This window comes from Diabrotica virgifera, chromosome 7 (assembly GCF_917563875.1).
Source record: "Diabrotica virgifera virgifera chromosome 7, PGI_DIABVI_V3a".
Classification (NCBI taxonomy): Eukaryota; Metazoa; Arthropoda; class Insecta; order Coleoptera; family Chrysomelidae; genus Diabrotica; species Diabrotica virgifera.
Window position 1 is genome coordinate 20,211,685 of NC_065449.1, and position 22,208 is coordinate 20,233,892.

Below are 22,208 nucleotides of genomic sequence, written 5' to 3' on the forward strand. Positions count from 1 at the left end.
TTAAAATACCCTGTATAATATTACAAAACCTGACATTTTAAGAAAGAAGATATCAAAGAGAATCCAAAAATGTAAAAATATACAGGGTGTCCCATTTAAAAAATCGAAGTTATAAGCAACTTCCGGTATAACCGGAAGTTGCAAAGAGATGAAAATATTTTCATTTAATAGGTCATCCTTCAAAACCTCTTTATTCCGATTTTCATGATTCTGTTTCCTTTAGTTCTCGAGATATTTCTAATAGGCCAGTTATCTGCCTCACCCTATATAGCGTACTACAAATAATCATCCAAGGGAAAACTAGAAACGGGTCCAGGGAGGAGGAGACACTCGTGGCCTCAAAAGTTGCGGCAATGGTTCGAATTGTCATCTGTCGAACTATTCAGATCTGCCATAAACAAAGTCAGAATAGCCATGTTAATTGCCAACGTTCGGAACGAACAAGACATATGAAAAAGAAGAAGAAAAAGAAAGTATTTTTATAAAATATGTAAAAATATGCAAAATATGTAAAGAATGTTTTCAGATTAATTGATCACACTTTTCCGTTTGCATCTCGGGATCATCCTGTCCTATAACAAATACGTATACAAAAGTTCTCGTATGTTTTGCAAATTTCTTATCCCCGTCCATAAACTACAAGATTTATTGCCCCAAAACAATCCTAATCACAAAAATAATAATTTAAGTTGTCAGGAAAAAGTCAACACAACTTATTTTTAACCGTCTACCCGCCACTGGCACAGCGGCACAGGTTGGTTCCTCCAAATCTTAACAACTGTTAACATCTTGTAAACGAAGTGCAGTTTATCCAGAGTTCTTAGTTTGTCAAGTTTATTTTTTTCGCGAACATAATAAAGTTGCCAAGTGGATTTTTTCAAGAACATAATAAATTAAGGAAAAAAGGGACGGTATGGTAAGTTTTTTTCTTGATTTAAAAGGTTTTACAAATATTTTTTTATTTTAAGTTATTTTTTTTTATTTAAGATCACTATAAAAAAACAAAACTGAAAAATTTTTGGAATAAAATCACAGAAGATATCATTTCTAGTTAATTAACAAAAATTTCCCAAGGGTGATTGTTATTTATAAATTAATGTGATTAATCCATTTCTTTCCAGTGTCTTTAAACATCTTAGCGATCTCTTAGCGATCAGTGTCACTTGTTTCCAGGCATCTCTAGTTTGCACCTTATTGGTTCTTTTGATATTGCTAGACTTTTCGTTTTTGTGGCAATATTTTCCTTACTTCTCATTTGATATCTTCTTTTCTGTTGTTTCTGCCTGAATCTTTGCTTCAGGTTTGTTTATCTCTCTCATATGGCGCTACAACCTGGCCCTGACCCCTCCCAGCATCCATCTCCACGCATATCCTCAGAGTCTATTTTACTTCAAATTAGGCTCGAGGCACTACATAATTTTCGGGCCCCTAAATATGATTTAGTAATAATAATAATAACTTTCTTAAATGAATTAATTATTTAATAGAAATATAGTTATACCAGAAATTTAAATCTTTATTAACAATAAATAAAAGTTACATTTAAACAATTAAACATTGTTATATCAAAATTGGCTATCAAAATAAATACAGATTTAAAGTTTTGCACAGTCATACAGGTTGAAGGATCACATTTTTTAAGATACTCAACTGAAATTTAAATTTTAATAGCGGCGGCGTACTTTCTGCGATTCCACAAACGGGGCTAATTTTCTATATTTTGCTCCGCGTCATAGATATCGGAAAAAGTTATTGGAAAAAGTAGTTCCAAATATTATTCTTACCCCACATACCAAATTTCATGACAAAATGCGCACTTTTATTTTTTTCAGTATTTGTAGTCAGGACCCTAAATCTCAGCTGTCAGTCAATTTAAAGATTTAGGGTCCTGACTACAATATTGAAAAAACTAAAAGTGCGAATTTTGTCATGAAATTTGGTATGTGGGGTTAGAATAATATTTGGAACAACTTTTTCCGATATCTCAACGAGAAGCAAAATATAGAAAATTTACCCTGTTTGTGGATTCGCAGTAAGTACGCCCCGATTAAAATTAAAATTTCAGTTGAGTATCTTAAAAAATGTGAACCTTCAACCTGAATGCCTGTGCAAAATTTCAAATCTGTAATTCTTTTGAAAGCCAAAATAAAATTTTATTGATGGCCAAATTTTTTTTTATAAATAATTTGATTGTTGAACTATAAAAGGATAGACCGTTCTTGGACAAACATTTAATGGTTTCTATTATTCGTTGAAAACCGTTTCTCCAATGTTCCTTTTCTTCTAAATAGCTGTTTTCATTTATTGTTACAATTTGTCCTGCTTCTACTACTTCTCTTGACTAACGTACCAATTGATGAAATATGTTCAGGAGATCGCTTATGTTGAATAACTGTCCTATTGATATTTTTCCAGTCATTATATTGACTAACGTACCAATTGATGAAATATGTTCAGGAGATCGATCATGTTGAATAACTGTCCTATTGATATTTTTCCAGTCATTATACCTACCCACCGAAAGTTAGAAGAACAATAATTTTCGTTGAAATCAGTTTACAAACGTAACAATAAACACGGCTACATTAAGGGCCGGTACTTTATGTCCCGGTTAAACCTCGGTTAGCTAACCGGGGTTTAATCGGGACAGAAAAGTACCTGATAGGGCCTCTTGCGTTGTAATAAAAGCAATTGTAATTATTATTATAATTATTTATGAACATAATAATAAGTATAATTGCGTGTATGTCTATTTTATGCATATATTTCTGTCCCGATTAAACCCCGGTTAACTAACCGGCTGTTAACGGAGACATAAAGTACCGGCCCTTAGAATTGTAGGCTAACCACCCGCGAAGAAGTTTTTCCCCATTAGCTTTCATTTTATAAAAAATCGCACTTTGCAAATGTCTGCTTTTATTATTATCCAGTTGTGTAACACATTCACTAATTTTATCAATATCGTCTGTGATTCCGCAAAACCTCGTATGAGAATTTTTTTTTCAGAATTTAGTTTTTTGCCCTGTCAGAAACTCCGTTAAAAAATACACATGTTAACGTAATGAAAAGGTCATTTCGTAACTATGTTAACGTAATTAGGTTTCTTGACGTTTTCATTACGTTAACATGTGTATTTGTTAACGGAGTTTCTGACAGAGCAAAAAACTAAATTCTGAAAAAAAAATTCACATACGAGGTTTTGCAGAAACTTCGACGATATATTGATTCGGTCGATTATTTATAAAATATTGTTGACATTCCAGATTTAAATGTTTTGGCCAATCCCCTATATCGCTAGGAAAAAGTTATTGACATTGTCGTTTTCCTGTTCGTAAAATGAAAGAATTTTGCAAATTTCTTTTGTTATTGCAATAAAAATTTTTTTTGGTGATCTTTTCGGGCCCCATTAAAATGCGGGCCCGAGGCAGGTGCCTCACGGGCCTAGACGTCAAATAGGCCCTGCATATCCTTTCCTTGACTGCTCTCCTCAAGTTTTCTACCCTCAATGTCTCTTTATCACCGGTCTTTTTCTATCGTCTGTCTGGTGATCTGCTCACGTGTTTATTTCCTTTGTACAGATCCGCATTGTTCTTTGGCTATTTCTGCGAGAAGAAAGTTCTTTAGCCGTTCATTGATTATCTTTAGCAGGATACTCCGCATATATTCCTGTTTTTTGTTTCTTAATTGATCGGGAGACCTCCACTTCTACTTGTAAAATGATTGGTTCTGCCTCTTAGCACTTCGTATCTTGTACTCTGAAAGGTACACCTCTTTTGAAGTGTCTTCAGTGCTGGTTTTTCCACTGGGCGCATGGAGCGAGCGCCCAGGGGCCAGGGCCCCGAAGGGGCCCGTAAGGGCCTGTTCCTTTTAATTATATAAAAAAAATAAAGTCGCTAAATAATCTACATATTTTCCGAAAATAATATCATACGCAGATACGCCAATACACTGCAAACGCCTATATTCTATTATTACATCTCTTCACGCCTATACACAGTGGCGTAGTCTAGCCCCACAGGGGCCCCGTGACAATGTTTGTGGCGGGGTCCTTTTCCAAAAACTACAGAAAGTTGTCAGAAAGATGTCTCGAATTGTAGTGAATTGTGCATGTGAATCCAGCTTGGAAGCAAATAGTTATTTCAGAACTATTCAAAGTATCTACAGGTTTTTTTCGGCTTCTCCTCAAAGGTGGAATTTACTGAAAGAAAGCAGCAAATGTGTAAAAAGATTAATTCAAACTAAATCATCATCACGTAGCGCTACAACCCTGGGTGGGTCCTGGCTGCTGACTGTACAACTTTCTTCCAATTTGTTCGGTCTTCCATCAACCTAGGGTCAAATGGGATGTTCATTTTTCGGAGATCTGCTTGGATGTTATCTCTCCATCGCATTATGGGACGTCCGAGTGGTCTTTTGCCTGTAGGAATCTCCTCCCATACCAGTCTTACAAGTCTCTCGTTATGAAGTCTGTGCACGTGGCCTGCCCATCTTATTTGACACTGTAAATGCATTATTTAAAAACTACGGATCCATCAAACATATTTTTTCCAGTTAAGCAATAATAGAGATGAAAAGTCAGCAGATAGAAGTGAAGCCAAGACACTGTACAATAAAATGGATACCTTTGAGACAGCTCTATTGACACTGATTTACACAGCAAGCAAAACGTTAGAAACTGTGGACTTAAACGTAGAACGTGTCAATTGGGGTAGAATGGCATCTCTTTTGAGCTTTGTTGAACGTAAGAAATAAGTTTAGCGAAATTGAACAAGAAACGAAAACTTTCTTTTGCGAAGGCTAGGATATCTCAAACATCTACTATATAACTGACCTTCAAAGAATAAAGAAAATAAAAACATTTTTCGAAGAAGCAGGTGAAAGTCAAATCATTTTAAAAGGGCAAGAGATATTCAGAATTGAAGTATTTAATGTTATATGCGACAATATTACTCAAGATCTTTTAAAGAGAATTGAATGCTACAAGGATGTAACATCAGCTATTAGATGTTCTTTTACGCTAGATAAAGACGAAAGACGTCAGTTAATACTTTATACGAGAAATAGTATAATAATAGTCTCCCGTTTTATACCGCTGACGCGGCTTTGGGATTATAGCAGGGTAGTCTGCTATATCTAGAGCCTACGGTATACAAGGAGGGTAACAGGGCCAGTGCTACGCTTCAACCGCCTACTATTACCCCGGGTTTTACCCAAGGTACTCATTTTATTCGGGCTGAGTCGACCTGGGGCCTATAGACATTTTAAAAATGTCTAGTTGTTCTTGCCGACACTGGGATTTGAACCCCGGCCTACCAGCACGCGAGTCAAATAATAATAATATAATAATAATAATGGAGTTCATTCGTAGTAAATAAATTATACAATAATAAACTCAGTTCCTCACTGAAGTTGTACGTACTTACAACTTGTGCGTGAGGGTTCAATTTTGATTGTCTTAAACAACACTAATTAATTTTAAAATTTACAAAAAGGAATCAAATAAAGTTTTTTTCGTTCATCTGTCTCGAAATTTGGGCTCCTCTTCTCACTAATTCAGTTACTATTACATGTTGTTTTTCGGGCCTATGAAAATTTCTCATAAAATTCAAAAAATGATTGCAAAACGTTTCCTATGGGACTCCTCTGGTGGTACTTCGTTTTCTATGATAATTATCATTATTTTTAATGTGTTTTATCTATTTTTACAATAATTTTTACAAATTTAACACTTATAAGTGACATTTCAAAAAATTCGTTTTTGACATTTTTTAATAATACATTATATATATTTTTATATATTTTTAATAATATAATATACAGTAGGAAAAATGAAAGAATACCCATGAACGAACATATAAAACACGCTGTATTTTCCTGTCACCGTGTCATACAAAAAATTGGCCAGCGCAAGTACATGTAATAATAATTATTACATGTACTTGCACTGGCCAATTTTATCTGTGACACAGTGACAGGAAAATACAGCGTGTTTTATATGTTCGTTCATGGGTATTCTTTCATTTTTCCGACTGTACATATAATATAAGTACTAACGCCTGAGCTACGCCGCGCCGGCCTGGGATTATTTTTCACGTTTGCTATTCTTCTTGCTTGTTTAAAAAAATTATTTTATGGATTTTACAATAAATCTTTATAGTTAATGCATGTGTTTTCTTGTTAAAAAACTGACAACGAATAGCAATGAATGGGGCCCCTAAACCTCCAGCCCCCAGGGCCCGAAGTTAGGTTAAACCGGCACTGAGTGTCTTTGTATAATTTTAAACAGTATTTTTCCAAGTGTCTGCAATGCTCTCTATATCGATTTTTACTTCTCTATTATGCTCTTGAACTGTTAAAATGTTTAAATTAAATAGTTCATTCAATTTGTTCAATAGAATATTTAACTTTTTTGATTCGTTCATGACTTTCATGGCGGTTTTCATGTTGCTCTAGTTCTTGACACACGTTATTTATATGATTGTTTTCATCTCTGATGCACGTACATTTTATTTTCCTGCGTTATTTTTTCAATGTTGTTTCCTAGTTTTGTGGTATGTTATAGCATGTCTTTTTTCTTCCACTAATTATAAGGTTTCCGTATAAGGTGGTGAGGATACATATATAAAGGGGTAAAAGAAAATGACGTATGGAGCAGAAGATACAATTTTGAACTATACGCAGCATACAACGAACCCGACGTCATAACATCCATAAAAATCCGACGTCTGCGCTGGATGGGTCATGTTGAACGGATGTTGGAGACTGAAACACCAAAACATATAATGAGGCAGACACCAGTAGGGAGAAGGTCAAAAGGAAGACCCAAACTTAGATACACGGAACAAGTGGAACAAGATCTGAAAACACTTAAGATTACCAACTGGAAAAACAAAGCAAGGTACAGAACAGAATGGCGGAAAATCCTAGAACAAGCCAGGACCCAAAAAGGTTTGTCGAGCTACTGATGATGATGATGAATTATAAGGTTTCCCCTGGCATCCAATGTTTGTCCTTTTGGATTTTATGCGGGTTGCACTTTTCTTCCTCTGATTGGATCCAGCTGTTTATTCCATTCCATGTTTTATTTGTCGTCTCATATTTGTGATTTTTCTTTGTTTTATTTGGAATTCTTTCCGGAATATTTACACCGAGAGAAAAAAATTCTTGACATAAAGAAACTTTATTAATATTTAAGAAAGATCGACTTGGCATATTGCCTAAGAAATATATCTTTGTATGTAAGATATAATTTTCTAAAATATTTCAAATAAATTATACTATAGCCAAAGAAATATATCTTAAATATGATTGAACTATCACTTTCTGGCAAACTTCAAACCCATTTATCAGAAAGAAATTACACTTGAAGTTAATTAATTTTATTAGTGATAAAAATATATTTTCTACACATTAGTAAACTATTCTTTTTGAGCAATAATATTTCTTAGTAAGGAATATTATTATTTTACTATTAATAATTAATTTATTTAATGTTAAGAAATATATTTCGCAGAGATAAACGTATATTTAAAGTTAAGTTAATATTTCTTGAAAATAAAGTGATATTACGTACGGCGAAATAAATCATTGTGTTAAGGTAAAATCATTATTTATTAATAAAACAAGATATAAAACGTTATTTACATACAAATATTTTCTCCACTCTTAAACCACTGGCTTCTACACAACAATAAAAGGATGGAGAGGCAAATCCAACTTCCTCAAATTTTCCTTCTTTTGTTAATAGCACTTTGTATATCAGCAATTCACTAAAACAAAATCGTTATGTAGAAAGAGTAAACTTACTTTAATAAAATTTTTTTTATAAAGATATAGATATTTATTTTCACAAATTTAGGAAATACAAAAAAAAACAAATACACGATCCCACATAAGAACTCTTAATACTAATAATAATCAATCATATTTAGTTCCAACATGGCATTATTTAACCTACACATCTTTGTTTATTTTTTTCTTTTTGTTAATGAAATATTAATTATTTATCTGTATAATATTAAGTCACACAATAAACATTGTTTAGCTAAAACAAGAGGGAAAATACAATCAATGTAAAACATTGAAGCAGACATAATAATATGTAATTTTCTTAATTTTTATAATCTAAAAGAGACAGCATACCTAACCATTAAGAAATTTTATTACGGGAAAGTATTATTAGTTTACGTTTAAGTCATTTAATACATATTAACTAATTCACGGTTTTCGGCAATAACATTTCTTAACCATAAACATATATTTCTTTTAGACTAACTGATTTCTTTATCTCAAATAAATTAACAGAAAAAATCCTCAGCGTTGCAACCGCCATGTTTGATATAGTGTTGTATTGTATATTTTTATAGAAGACGATACATTCAAGAAACCTATTATAGTTGATACATAAGTATACACATTTTTAAAAAGGTACTTACATGTATGAAGTTCTACCATTTCTGGAAGGCCCCGAAGTTGGTTAATAACTCCTGTCTTAATATTGTTCTGAAGCTATATATATATCATTCTGTCCCAGCTTTAAATTGTGGCATATTTCCCAGTTAGGATAATAAGCTCCTTTATTTCAGAGTCGTTCATCATTATACCTAAAAAGCATATAAAGATACTATTATGTTTCTTTTTTAACCATTCGGATACGCAACAATATTATTATTACATCTTAAATTACTCAATTTCAATTTACTTTTATTTAATACCTATATATGTACGTACCTTCAAAATATCCGTTAATTTTTAAAGTACACCAATAAATCCAACATCCATCTATATGAACATGAACCTATCACGCCATCTTGACAAACACTGACGACTAAATCATAAATAGTTAATCTGCGCAATTCTTTTGTGAGAGAAAATCTCTTTGCAAGTAACATTTCGGCATTAATGACAAAGTTTTTATTTTATAACCACAGTTACTACAGAGGGTATTTCTGAAGAATTATTTCTTGTGGTTTAAAATATTTATTTGATTGCAAGAAAATTTCTTGTTCACAAATATAAATATGGATTAACTTAACATTATATTTCTTATACTGCAAAATATTTGTAGTTTTCAATTTAAGAAATAAAAACTTTAGGATAAGAAAATTAAATGTAACCGTTAATGCATTTCATAGTATTGAAGAAATTATCTGTAAGAAATTATTGAGTTGTGTTTAAAAAACTCGTTTCTTTATATGTGAACCGGTATGTTTAAGTTAATAGGATATGTTAACTTTTAAGAAATATTGCTCAAAGAAATCGATGTTTTAGGAGAAAATAAATTGTTCTCTCGGTGTACCCTTAGCTGTTTTGCCTGATTTATATTTCCAATTGTGTATAATTTGAGCCTAGAGTTGAGTTTTAACAACTTATGATCTGATCCACAATGTGCTCCACATCTGATCCACTTTTACGTTTCTTACTGAGGTTTTCCATCTTTTCCGTGCAAGGTGCAAGTATGTAATTGATTTGATTTTTGTCCTTTGTTTGAATTAGTCCACTTTATCTTCCTTAACTCCTGGCAATTTCCACGTATCTTTATGAATAACTTTTCTCTGGAAATTAATACTGAAAATCCGCATCTATGCTAGTAATATTGTTATATATTGAATATAAGTACATCATCATCATTCTCTTTGCCTTATCCCTATGCGGGGTCGGCTTCCCTAATTGCATTTCTCCACACAATTCTTTCTTGGATCATATCAATGTTAATCTCTTTTACCAACATATCCTGCCTTATCGTCTCCCCACAGGTCTTCTTTGGTCTTTCTCTCCTACTCCTTCTAGGAATCTGCACTTCAGCTATTCTTCGTATTGGGTGATTAACGTCTCGACGTTGAACATGACCAAACCATCTTAACTTATGCTCTCTCATTTTGGCATCAATTGGTGCCACACCTAGACTTCCTCTAATATACTCATTTCTAATTTTATCCTTCTTTGTCACTCCATTCATCCATCTAAGCATTCTCATTTCCGCCACATGCATTCGTTGTTCCTCTTTTTTTTTTCACTGCCCAACATTCAGTTCCGTACATCATAGCCGGTCTTATGGCTGTTTTATAGAATTTTCTCTTCAGCTTCACTGGAATTTTTCTGTCACACAACACACCACTCGCTTCTTTCCACTTCATCTATCCAGCCCTAATTCTACTGCATGCATCTCCATCTATTTCTCCATTACTCTGTAATACGGATCCTAGGTACTTTTCACTAAAACTATTGCTTTTCACAATCATTTCACCATCCAGAGATACCGTTTTATTTGTAGTAACTCCATCTTTAAATGAACATTCCAAATACTCTGTTTTTGTCCTACTAAGTTTTAAACCTTTTTCCTCCAGAGCTTGTCTCCACTGTTCCTGTTTTTGTTCTAAGTCTCTTTCACTATTTCCTATTAACACTACATCATCAGCATATATTAGGCACCATGGAATGCTACCCTGTAGTTTCGCTGTTATCTGGTCCAAAACTAATACCTGTCCTAACACTAGTCGTTACTCCCTCATACATATCTCTCACAATCTTTACATATTCGCCAGGGACTCCTTTCTTATTGAGTGCCCACCACAGAATCTCTCGAGGAACTCTATTATATGCTTTCTCAAGATCAATGAATACCATATGAGCGTTTGTTTCTTTACTCCTGTATTTTTCCATCAACTGCCTTATAATGAAAATTGCATCTGTTGTTGATCTACCCTGCATAAAGCCAAATTGATTCTCGGATATTTCGGTCTCTTCACGTATCCGTTTATCAATAACTCTTTCCCATATTTTCATGGTGTGGCTAAGTAGTTTTATAGCCCTGTAGTTTGTACATTGTTGTCTTCTTCTTCTTCTTCTTAACTCAGGCGAGACTCGTTAGTCTCTGGCACTTGGTCATAAGACCTTTGTACCAAACCCTGTTCTTCTCCTTAAACTTTAATAAGTCCTGTGGCCTCAACGAAGGCCAACAGTTTTCTTATTGGTAGTTTTAAGATCTCTTCTGGTTCAAACCTCATTTGACCAGTGAAGTTCTGCCTTACATCATCTAGCACACTGCAATAGCATAGTATGTGTATGGCAGTTTCTTCTTCCATTTCGCACTTTCTGCACCATGGTTCATTCACCTTACCTAGTTTGTATAGGTGATTTCTTAAACGACAATGTCCAGTCACCATTTCAGTGACCGTTTTGATCTCTCGTTTATTGAGGTTCATCAAACTGTTCGAGAGTTTTTTATCAATATTCTTGATTATTTTTTTAGTCTGGATTTGCCCTTGAGTGGTTCTCCATTTATTTTGATGATTCTTTATCAGCCATTTCTGAACCTCGTTTTTCATAGCATCTTTAGTGATGCCACAGAAAGGTTCTGGGCCTTCAAAAGTTTTTCTCGAGCCTTGTTTCGCTAACATATCTGCTCGTTCGTTCCCATGCACCCCTTCATGACCCGGCACCCATATTAAAGACACTTTGTTGTCTTTTGCCAGGTTATTGAGGAGAGCTTTGCAGTTTCTCACCAGTTTTGATTTGGTGAGAGGGTTCTTTACAGCCAGAATAGCCGATTGGCTATCTGTGTAAATGTTGATTCTCTTAGCTTTAGGGTCCTCATCAATTATTTCATCAATGCAGGCCACCAAAGCAAAAACTTCAGCCTGGAACACCGTTGTATGTTGACCTAGGCTGTAAGATTTATTATAGTTACATGTTTGCCCAAAGACTCCTGATCCAGTACCATGGGCAGTTTTAGATCCATCAGTGAACCATATTAAGTCTCCATTAATGTTTGGGACTTTTTGTTCTCTAGATGGTATAATTGTGTTAATCTTCTCAGTGAAGATTAGTTCTGGTGTCATCATATCTAAGTTCATCATAAAGATGTATTCCTCAAGTATAGTCCCAGTAATGTTTGTGTGGCTATTCAATACATAATTTGGCCTCCAAGTATTGTTTGCTTTGAGCCTCAGGATGGTCATAAAGGCTACCGCCGAAATATACAATTCCAGCGGAGGGAGACCTGTGATAGCCTCTAATGAAGCCGTTCCTGTACTATTCAAGGCTCCTGTTATACTTAGAAGCGCTTGTCTTTGTAGGGTGGTGAGAGTGGTCACACAAGATTGCAAAGCCGTCTTTCTCCACCAGAGTACTGACCCATAAGGAACTGTCGGTCGTATCACTGATGTGTACAACCAACATATCACCTTTGGTTTCAATCCTCAGGTTTTACCTACAACTCGTCTGCAGTTCCAGAAGAGTCGCTTAGCCCTATTGGTTATATTGGTAATATGAGTATTCCAATTGAGTTTCGAATCCAGGGTTACCCCTAGATACTTAACCTCATTGGTTCTTTCCAGTACCTCTCCAAATAATTTCAGCTCACTCAGTCCAGTAAGCTTCCTCTTATTTGTAAAGGCTACCAGTTTAGTTTTAGAAGGGTTCACGGAGAGGTTCTCTTTCAGACACCAGTTCTCTATGTAGTGAAGGGCATATCGCATCTGATACGCAACAGTGCTGGGAAATTTTCCCCTAGTTACTATCACGATATCATCTGCGAAACCCTGGACCCAGATTCCTTGGGCGCTTAGCCCATGAATCAGATCATCGACAATTATGTTCCATAATGACGGTGACAATACACCGCCTTGAGGGCATCCCTTAGTTGCCCTCAGATTTATGGTATCTTCATGCGTATCTGTGGATATTATTCTGCTCTGAAGCATCTGAATAATCCACTTGCATGTTGTGTTGTTGATTTTCTTCCTCACCAGTGCGCTTTGTATAGACTCGATTGAGGTATTATCAAATGCACCTTCTATATCTAAAAATGCAGCAAGGGCGACTTCTTTCTGATGCAGACTCCTTTCGAGTTCCGACACTAGATTGTGCAGGGCGGCTTCACCTGATTTCCCTGCCTGATACGCCCATTGCCGTTGGTGCAGTGGATTTTCATTTAAATTGTTTTTCTTGATGTGTTCGTTCAAGATTTTTTCCATGGTTTTTAACATGAATGAGGTCAGACTTATAGGCCTGTAGGATTTTGCTAAGGTGTAATCTGTTTTTCCTGGTTTGGGAATAAACGCCACCCTTGCCCTTCTCCAAGCTTTGGGAATGTATCCCAGAGCATGGCTAGCTCTAAATATTGTGATCAGGGGACCCATGATTATTTCCAGACCCTCCTGGAGAAGCTTAGGAAATATACCATCCGGTCCCGCAGTTTTATAAGGTTCAAAAGTTTCAATAGCCCATCTGACCTTGTGAGAACCAAAGATCTCGTCAGAGGTCAGCCAGTCCCTTTTGGTTGGGCTATTGTTTGCTTGATGATTGTTATTAGCAGTCAATTGCGTCGACCCTGGAAAGTGAACACTTAAAAGATGCTCTACAGCCTCCTTCTCTGTGTCCGTATACTTCCCATTGGGCAATTTCATTGACTTGGGTTTGTTAATGTTATCTCTTTTGAGGATTCTGTTAACCCTGGCGCTTTCAGGTACACTTTCAATGTTTTCACAGAATTCTCTCCAGGATCTTTCCTTAGCGGATTGGATTTTCTTATTATAGGTTTTCAGTTTAGCCTTATATGCTTCCCAATCACCTGATTTCTTCGCCCTATTGAAGAGCCGTCTTGTTTCTCTTTTGAGATCAGACAGCTCCTTATTCCACCAAGTTACTTGCCTGGGAGGGCGACTTTCTTTTAACGGGCAGTTTTCCTCATATGAGACGACTATTGCATGCTGCAACCAGTCTACTGCCATCTCAACCTCAACATTGTTTTTTGGCCTTTTAGGATAATTCCGTACCCTTGTTCCAAGATCCCTCTTAAAGGATTCCCAATCGGTCACCTTAGGGTCTCTATAGAACCTTGGTTCCGGTTTGACTGAGTTTATCTCAAAGCATATGTATGCATGATCCGATAAGGATAACGCATCCGACACATGCCAGTCAGATATTATGTTCCCAATCCCCATAGAGCATAGGCTTAGGTCGATTAGTGATTCTGCTCTTGATGTCCTGAAGGTGGGCTTATTACCCCTGTTCAGAAGATCAAGTTCAGTAGTGCAAAGGTACTCAAAAAGTAACTTACCTCTATTGTTTGTATCTCTGCTTCCCCAAATGATGTGGTGGGCGTTGGAGTCGACTCCAATGATAAGTTCTGTATGCTTATCATTGGTGTATTCTAGAAGGTTCTCTATGTTAGTCCCTGGAAGTTGTTCTTTACTGTCAATAGGAAGGTAAAGAGACGCAACAATCAACTCTGTAACCAACCCATTGCAATTCAGTTTAATTCTGGCAGCTGTCATGTCTCCCGTACAGAGCTCCATAACTGGTACCAGGTTAAGGTCAGATCTACAAAATATACAAGTTCTGATTTTATTGTCAGGTACTCCCAAAATTAGTTCCCATCCCTTAACATTTAATCCCCGTATCTTACCTTCATTTATCCACGGTTCTTGAATAAGCACCATATCAATGTTTTTCTCAGCTACTTCCTGGCACAAAAGTGCCGAAGCTGTTTTTTTGTGCTGCAAATTGATCTGTATGATCTTAATGTTGCAGTTTATTCATTTTTGGGGTCTCTAACAGGCCCTCTTGTAATTTCTTCCACCTGCATAGATTCCCCTTCGGCCTCCTGCAGTTCGGAAGTAATCGTTGCAGGTTTTGGTTCCCCAATGTTCCCAGCCTGTCTTGCTTTACCCTCTTCCAACGGTATAATACTTGCTCGCTGTAGAAGGTAATAAGGCTTCCATTGAAGCCTTTCGAGCTGTGCCTCTGACTCCTTATCAATTCGGAGACTCACATGCAGTCCTCCGTCAGTTGCTGGTTTGGAACTCAGAATTGCCCAACGACTGGTCCTTAGTTCAGGATTTTGTTTTTCAATTCGTGCCAGTGGCACTTTCAGATCCTCATTTTTAGTCTCTGGAAGGTACATCAGTACACGCTTCGATTTTGGGAGTTCCTCAGCCTTAACGACCTTCCACTCCGTATTTTCTTCCAAGAAATCCTTTGTGATCTTAAAGGACTCCTCGTCAGCACATATCAACCCATAGTATCCATCCATGAGCCGATTACCTTCGTAACGAGGTGCACAAGGAACCTCATCGATAAGTTTAATTAGGGCCTCTTTTATTGCCCCAACGTCTTTTTCCGTTACAGATATGTCTGGGTATTCTTTGGGAATTATTGCCGTCTTTATTCCCGTAAGAGCTGCTTTGTAGTTGCTGCTGAGCTTTTTGAAAGAGGCAGCAGCAGTTCTGCTCTTTTTTATTAATTTCTCCTCAGGAGTGCTTCTATTAGACACAGTCCGCTTGACAGCTTGTGTGATTTCGGCATTTCCAGGAGTTTTATTTTGAGGTCTAGGAGGTAATTTGACCTTAGAAGTGTCAATTCCCTGTTCTCTCATTTTCCGAAGCTTTCTTCTCTGTGCCCCAGATATTTTTGGCCGAGAAACCTCATCCTCAGCATCTTTTAAATGAGTCCGCATTGCGTCCTCAGTATTTTTATTACCCGATGTGATGGGATTATTTTCTTCCAGATTCTGCCGAACAGTCTCAGTGGAAGTTTGATTGTTTGTTGGGTTCTCCTGCGAGACCCCTAGGGTTAAATCTTTTAAATTTTTGCATGGTTCCATATTGATCCCACGAGTATGGGAGAAATAAACTGTCCATACCAGCAGCGCTCCCTGTGCCGGTACAAGGCCTTAAATGAAAGGGGGTGTGGCCTGGTTCCCCCAGTCGACCGTTTGAGACAGTTCAATTTAGACACACAACTGCCATGCAGGCCTGGGCACGGTACAATTACACCTTTACCTTGTGTGTTGGGGGTGTAGGTTTAGTGGGAAAAAGGATGAAGGAGGGATAGCATTTTCTGGTTGTACTCGGAGTGTAGGATAGATACAGCTGGTAGATAATATCGGGTCGGTTGACTATATATTGGCGATGTGAACAGTGCCGTAGAATGGAGATGTGGCAGTGAAGACCAGAGGGTCTTCTACTTAAATTTACGCCAGGGGAGTGGTACAACCAGACATGGGTGGGTTAACTTAGGGCGGGCTACTTCTTGGTCGCTGAAGCAGTTCATACATTCCTAGTCTCTCGAGTACCTAGGAAAGATTCCCAGATACTCCAGAGAGCTAAGTCGTGACAGGAACCGGTCTGGCGAGGTTGTTTCACATCCTTTCATACTTACCATGCATTAGGCCTTGCCCGTTTATAGGGGATGCCTTCTTTCATCGGAGAGCTCCTTATTAGGGAGATCCCATGCATTCGTACACACATACTTGATCCACTTCCTGCGCCAGACTACGGCCCTATCTGAACAGTCAGCTTAAGCCCCCGAACCAACGTCAAGGTCGTGAAGCCCCTATCGGGGGTGTACATTGTTGTATATCTCCCTTGTTTTTGTAAACAGGTACCAGTATACTGCTTCTCCATTCGTCTGGCATTTGTATAACTTCCATAATTCTATTAAATAGACCTGCTAGCCAACTTATTTCTGTCTCTCCAAATGCTCTCCATACTTCCCCACGAATATCATCTGGTCCGATTGCTCTTCCTTTCTTTATTTTTTTGAAGCGCTTGAGCCACTTCCTCGTTTGTTATTCTGGTAACCATTGTTGTTACTGTCTCCGTTAACGCCACAGGCTCTCTGTCAAATTCTTCATTTAATAAACTGTCAAAATACTTTCTACATATCTTTTTGACATCCTTTTCGTGTCTCATTAGTATTTTATTATTTTCATCTCGGATACATCTAATCTGATTAAAATCTCTTGATTTCTTTGCTCTCTGTTTGGCTATTTTATATATCTTTGCTTCGCCTTCCCTGGTATCAAGTTGATCGTATAGGTTTGAATACGCTTCTGCTTTAGCTTTTGCTACTGCTACTTTCGCTTCCTTTTTGGCGACCATATAGTTTTGAAGATCTATGTCCGATCTGGTTTCTTGCCACTTTTTAAATAATTGTCCCTTCTCTTTTATTTTTCCTTGTAATTCATTTGACCGCCACCAAGTCTCTTTATCCTCAAACTTCTTTCCTGACGTTTTCCCAAGTATTTCAATAGCCGTCTCTCTAATAATATTGGCTATTTTTCTCCAAATTGTGTTAGGGCTTCCTTTCATGTTCCAACTTATTTTTTCTACTATTCTTTCCCTGAATTATATTGAATATAAGTAAAATAATTGCAAATATCTCTAATTCTTGTGAAACCGTTTATTTCAGTTAATAATAAGGTAGAAACACAATATTCTATTCATATTTATCTAACAGCCAGGCTTTTATTGCAAACATTATTAAACAATAAATAACAATAAACCAATAATTGGAAATATCATGGCAAATTCTCGGTACAACTGTCAGTAGAGTTATTTATCTTATGGTTCAGGTATGAATGGAAAGGAAAATGAATTTGGGAAAACTTGATTTTGATATAGACGAAGAGGAGAGAAGGCAGAAGGAGCAGAAACACTATACCTGGGTAGAAAATTGTAAATATTATATTTTGGAATACTGTCGTGAAGGATCACTTCATGGACTGAAATATCTCGGACAAAAGAGAACATTTGCAGAAAAGTAAGTACACATATTTACGTATTTTTCAAAATGTTTTTTGAAATTATTATATTCGAAATTTGTACAGGTTTATGCATTTTTTTTCATAATTTCCCACTTACTTCTATTTATTCGTAAGATTTATAATACAAATACACCTGTCATAATTATTAGTAAATTGTTTCTTCTTCTTCTTATATTAGGCCTTTTGACCTGTTCTTAATCGATTTTGAGCTTGTATTCGTAGCTGTTACGGGCTATTCTCTCGCTGTCCATTCTCGTCAAGTTCTGATTCCACTCTCTTCTTCTCTGTCTTCCCCACCGTTCTACGTCTTGTATGTTACAGAGATCTCATATTCTGTCGTTCCGTATTCTGTCTCTCAGTGTTTTCCCAGTTATTGACCTCAACATTCTCATTTCTGACGTTCTCAGTATCCTCTTGGTTTCTGCTGTGTCACATCTTGTTTCTATTGCGTACGACATGATCGGTCTTCGACATGATCGGTCTTACACATGATTTGTATATTCGCACTTTCCCTTCCAGCCTCATATCTTTATTTCTCCAGATGGCATCCCTCAGACACCCCGACACGTAATTGGCTTTATTTGCTTGCTTTCAGACGCTTTCTTTAACATCTCCATAACTACATATTTCGACTCACAGATATTCGAATCTCGAGACTTATTCAATTAGTTCGTTGTTAATTACTATTTTGCATCTGATGGGTTCCCTTGGCACTACCAGGGATTTGGTCTTAGCTGTTGATATTTTCATGCTGTAGTTCTTCGCCACTGTACAGAAAGTCTGTGCCATTCGCTGAAGGTTATCCTCGTTATCGGAGATTAAGATTACGTCTCAGCATAACAGAGGATTTTTATTTCTTTTTCTGCCGTCTTATATCCTTTTCTTGTACTTTTAATGTCTTCTTGTGATGTCTGTTGATGTCTGTTTGTGATTTAATTTAAGCGAAAAGAAATGTTTATTTGTGAAATAAACATTTTTTTTTCTATTTACTGACAGCCGTACAATGTATTTTGAGTTAAATAAATTACATACATTCTTCTTTTTGCGTCAATTAATTTAATTCAAAAATTATTTTTTTGGTCACCCTGTATAAATAATGATATTATAGTTTACATTACTGAATAGAGAATTGAACACCCTTTCAAATGAGGTACCACACGACCCCTATTCCTATTTAAAAAAATCATTGATTACGTCATCACGCTCAGATGGATGACGTCACTAGTATGAAATATATGCTAAACAATTGTAATTTAAAAATAAAAATCGACCTATTTCAGGATTTTTCTCTAAAGTCGTCCATTTTAGAGAAAATGAATTTATTCCATAATTTACATCCTCTCTGTATAATCTTTTTATCTAATTTATCGATTGATTTTTCAGAATATGGTGGGCTATCAGTATGATAATTTCGCTTTATATATGTACCAAATTAGTACTGAACGCTTACCAAAAATGGCAGAACACTCCGGTGATCGTCAGTTTTGCTACAAAAGACACACCCAATTGGATGATACCTTTCCCAGCGGTGACTATTTGCCCAGAAATCAAGGCAGTCCCAAGTAAATATAATTATACACACTTTCTGGGTTTAAAGATGAAAGGAGAAACATTAAGTCCGATAGAGTAAGTTAAACAGTGATTATTTGTTAGAAATGATATAATCAAATTAATTTATTTTTCTTCTCCTTCTTTTTGTGACTTTTCTTCTAGATATGACTATCTGTTTTTTCGATGTGACTCAAGTAAGTTGACATGCCATCGTTTTCGTGATTTTCCCACTGATCGTCTTCCTATTGGGGAACCGTCTCTCGTCGTCCTCACTACTCTATTTGTTGCCATTTGGCTTTTGTGGTCCTTCCATTCTACTCGTCTGTTTTTTAGCCAGTTATTAATGTTGTCCACCTTGCATCTCCGTCACATATCTGCACTTCCAGCTCTATACCATAGTGTCTTACCATCGATTTTTCGAAGGGTTTTCATCTCTGCTATTTCTAACATTCTTTTTGTCATCTCTGTATCAGTATCAGGTCGTGTTTCTGCTGCGCATATCATTATTGGTCTGATGGCTGTTTATTAAAACTAATTTAATTATTAATTTATTAAAATTAATAATGATTAATGTATTAAAATTTATAACGTACAATGTGTTTACGTAAGTCGAAATCATATGGGAAACTCTTTTATTATTAATTGTACGAAAAAAGGTTATTCTTTATAAAAAGCTATGCATGGTCTAAGCCCCAAGATGAAACCTAGGTACTTTTATATTTCACAATATCGAAAATTGTTATTAATAAAAGTTGGTTGGAATTAAAAATTATGTTTTTTATTTTAGTGAAGAGAGGTTTGGTTATCTTTCCTTAGCCTGCAGAAGAAATACTAAACATATAGACTTTGCTCAGGTTAGATTGAATTCTGGCCAAAAAGAAGACATTTATTCATTTCTAGATTGGGTAAGTATTTCAACTTATACTTATTTTTAAGTAATTCCATACAATAATTAAAATGTGTACCCATTCTATAGACGAAGGCAACTACTAAAACATTAAATTATTGTCAACATGGAAGACAACCCAAATCTGGTGCTGAAATCATACAAAATATAGCGAGAAGGAAGAAGTTGAAGATTCATGCAAAGCTAAAACGGGATGGATGAAATAGAAGGAGAGAATTCTATATCATGTAACAGCAAAATTCCAGTGGACCTGAATGGCTCATTGGAATTGACATTCTACAAGAGTATCGTATGATCATCTATGATCTACGGCTCCGATTTGAGCAGCTAAACATAATATTACAAAATAATGAATGCGGCAGATATAATAATGCTTAGATGGACGAGGGAAGAAAGAAAAAAGAAGGAAGGAATTGATTAGGTACAAGAAATTCAGATATGGCTTTTGATCCTTCTCTGTATTATATATATTTTGCATCCTATTTCACAACTAATTGTATTCTATAATAGAGTTTTTCGTATCAAAGAAAGCAATAATGCAACTGTTCAAAATAGTTTGAAACATTTTATTATCTGAGATATTTAAGTATGTCGAAAATATTTACTTTAGTCTTAAAACTATTTTCAATGCATTTGGAAATTGTATATTTTATATTTACAAGTATTTACGTGAATTTAAAATTATTTAGACGGTTGCTCACGCTTTGTATATAGTACTAAAGATTAATTGGCCAATGAGTTAAGTAAGTAGTTGTGGAATATAATAATTATGGGTCCGCTTATACTTTACTAGAGATTTACATGTAAAAACAGAAACCTGGTATAGTCTAGACGCCAGAGGGGCCACCGTGTCCTTTTCAATTCTGATGGACAAATTCAACGGTTTCTTATGGATTTTTGACTGATGATTACGAATTTCGAGGGTGGATTTCGATCCGAGTGGTCAACAATTGTTGTAAACAATTTAATTGTTTATAAATCTCTGGCTCATAAACTAAAAGAGATAAAAAAGGTTTTAAGTAAAATGTGTTCCTTATAAAAAACGAAGAAAAAAAAACGTTTACTAAACTTAAATCCAACAATTAGAACTCAAGATATTGCAAAATTAGTGCACAATGCAAATTGCAAATTTCAAAATAAGTATTTTTCGAAGCTTTATCTATCGTAACTCGACTTCTACGCATGCAAATGAGCCTTAGAAGGTCTCATTTTAAAGCTTAATTAATAGGCTTCCAAACAAAGTTTACTAAATTACTTTATCTTCATTTGTTTTAAAGGTATACCCGTTTGAATTTATAATTTTCTTTAAATAATTGTACATTAATTTGTTTATAAGGGTTGCAAGCAAAGAAACCTTATGGAAAATGGCTCTCTGTCAAATGCTCTGAAACTTTGGGTTATGGTAGTCCTTGATGTGTAGAAGAAAAGACTCAATGGACGCATAGCTCCAAAAAATCATGGTTTTAAGATATAAGCCTCTGAAGTTATAGGTACAGTGAGGACGTTTGAGTTGGAATAAATCCATTTTCTCGAGAATGGGCGACTCTGGCGATAAATTACAAATCAAGTCGATTTTTATTTTTAAACTATAATTTTTTGACATATACCTACCTCATACTAGTTATGTCATCCATCTGGGCGTGATGGCGCAATCGATGACTTTTTTAAATAAGAATTGGGGTAGTGTGATAGCTCATTTGAAAGGTTATTCAATTCTCTATTCAATAATATAAACATTAACATAATTATTTATACAGGATGCCCAAAAAATTTTTTTAAATTAAATTAGTTGAGACAAACAGAAGAATGTATATAATTTATTTAATTCGAAATACATTTTACTGTTGTTCGTAAACAGGAAAAAATGTTTATTTGATAAATTAATATTATTTTTCGCTTAAATTCAATAAAAGCTGCCACCCACCTGCCTCTTAGCAGATTGAACATTTAATTTAAGCGACAGCAGTAAAATGTATTTCGAATTAAATAAATTATATACATTCTTCTTTTTGTCTCAATTAATTTAATTCAAAAAAAATTTGGGCACCCTGTATAAATAATTATGTTAGTGTTTATATTAATGAATAGAGAATTAAATAACTTTTCAAATGAGCTATTACACGACCCCTTTCGCTTAAATTAATTGTTCAAACTGCTAAGAGGCAGGTGGGTAGCATCTTTAATATTGAATTTAAGCGA

At 35.5% G+C, this 22,208-nt stretch overlaps 1 protein-coding gene across 1 annotated transcript in view; it reads left to right on the forward strand.

The window, feature by feature from the left end:
* The first annotated feature begins 747 nt into the window (after positions 1-747).
* Positions 748-22,208, forward strand: part of LOC114327712 (pickpocket protein 28-like) — a 62,488-nt gene continuing 41,027 nt past the window's right edge. The window contains exons 1-4 of the mRNA XM_050655437.1: positions 748-916; positions 17,360-17,547; positions 18,935-19,177; positions 19,890-20,007. Of these exons, the coding sequence (XP_050511394.1) occupies positions 17,366-17,547; positions 18,935-19,177; positions 19,890-20,007 (543 nt within the window). The 5' untranslated portion in view covers positions 748-916; positions 17,360-17,365. The remainder of the gene's footprint in view (positions 917-17,359; positions 17,548-18,934; positions 19,178-19,889; positions 20,008-22,208) is intronic.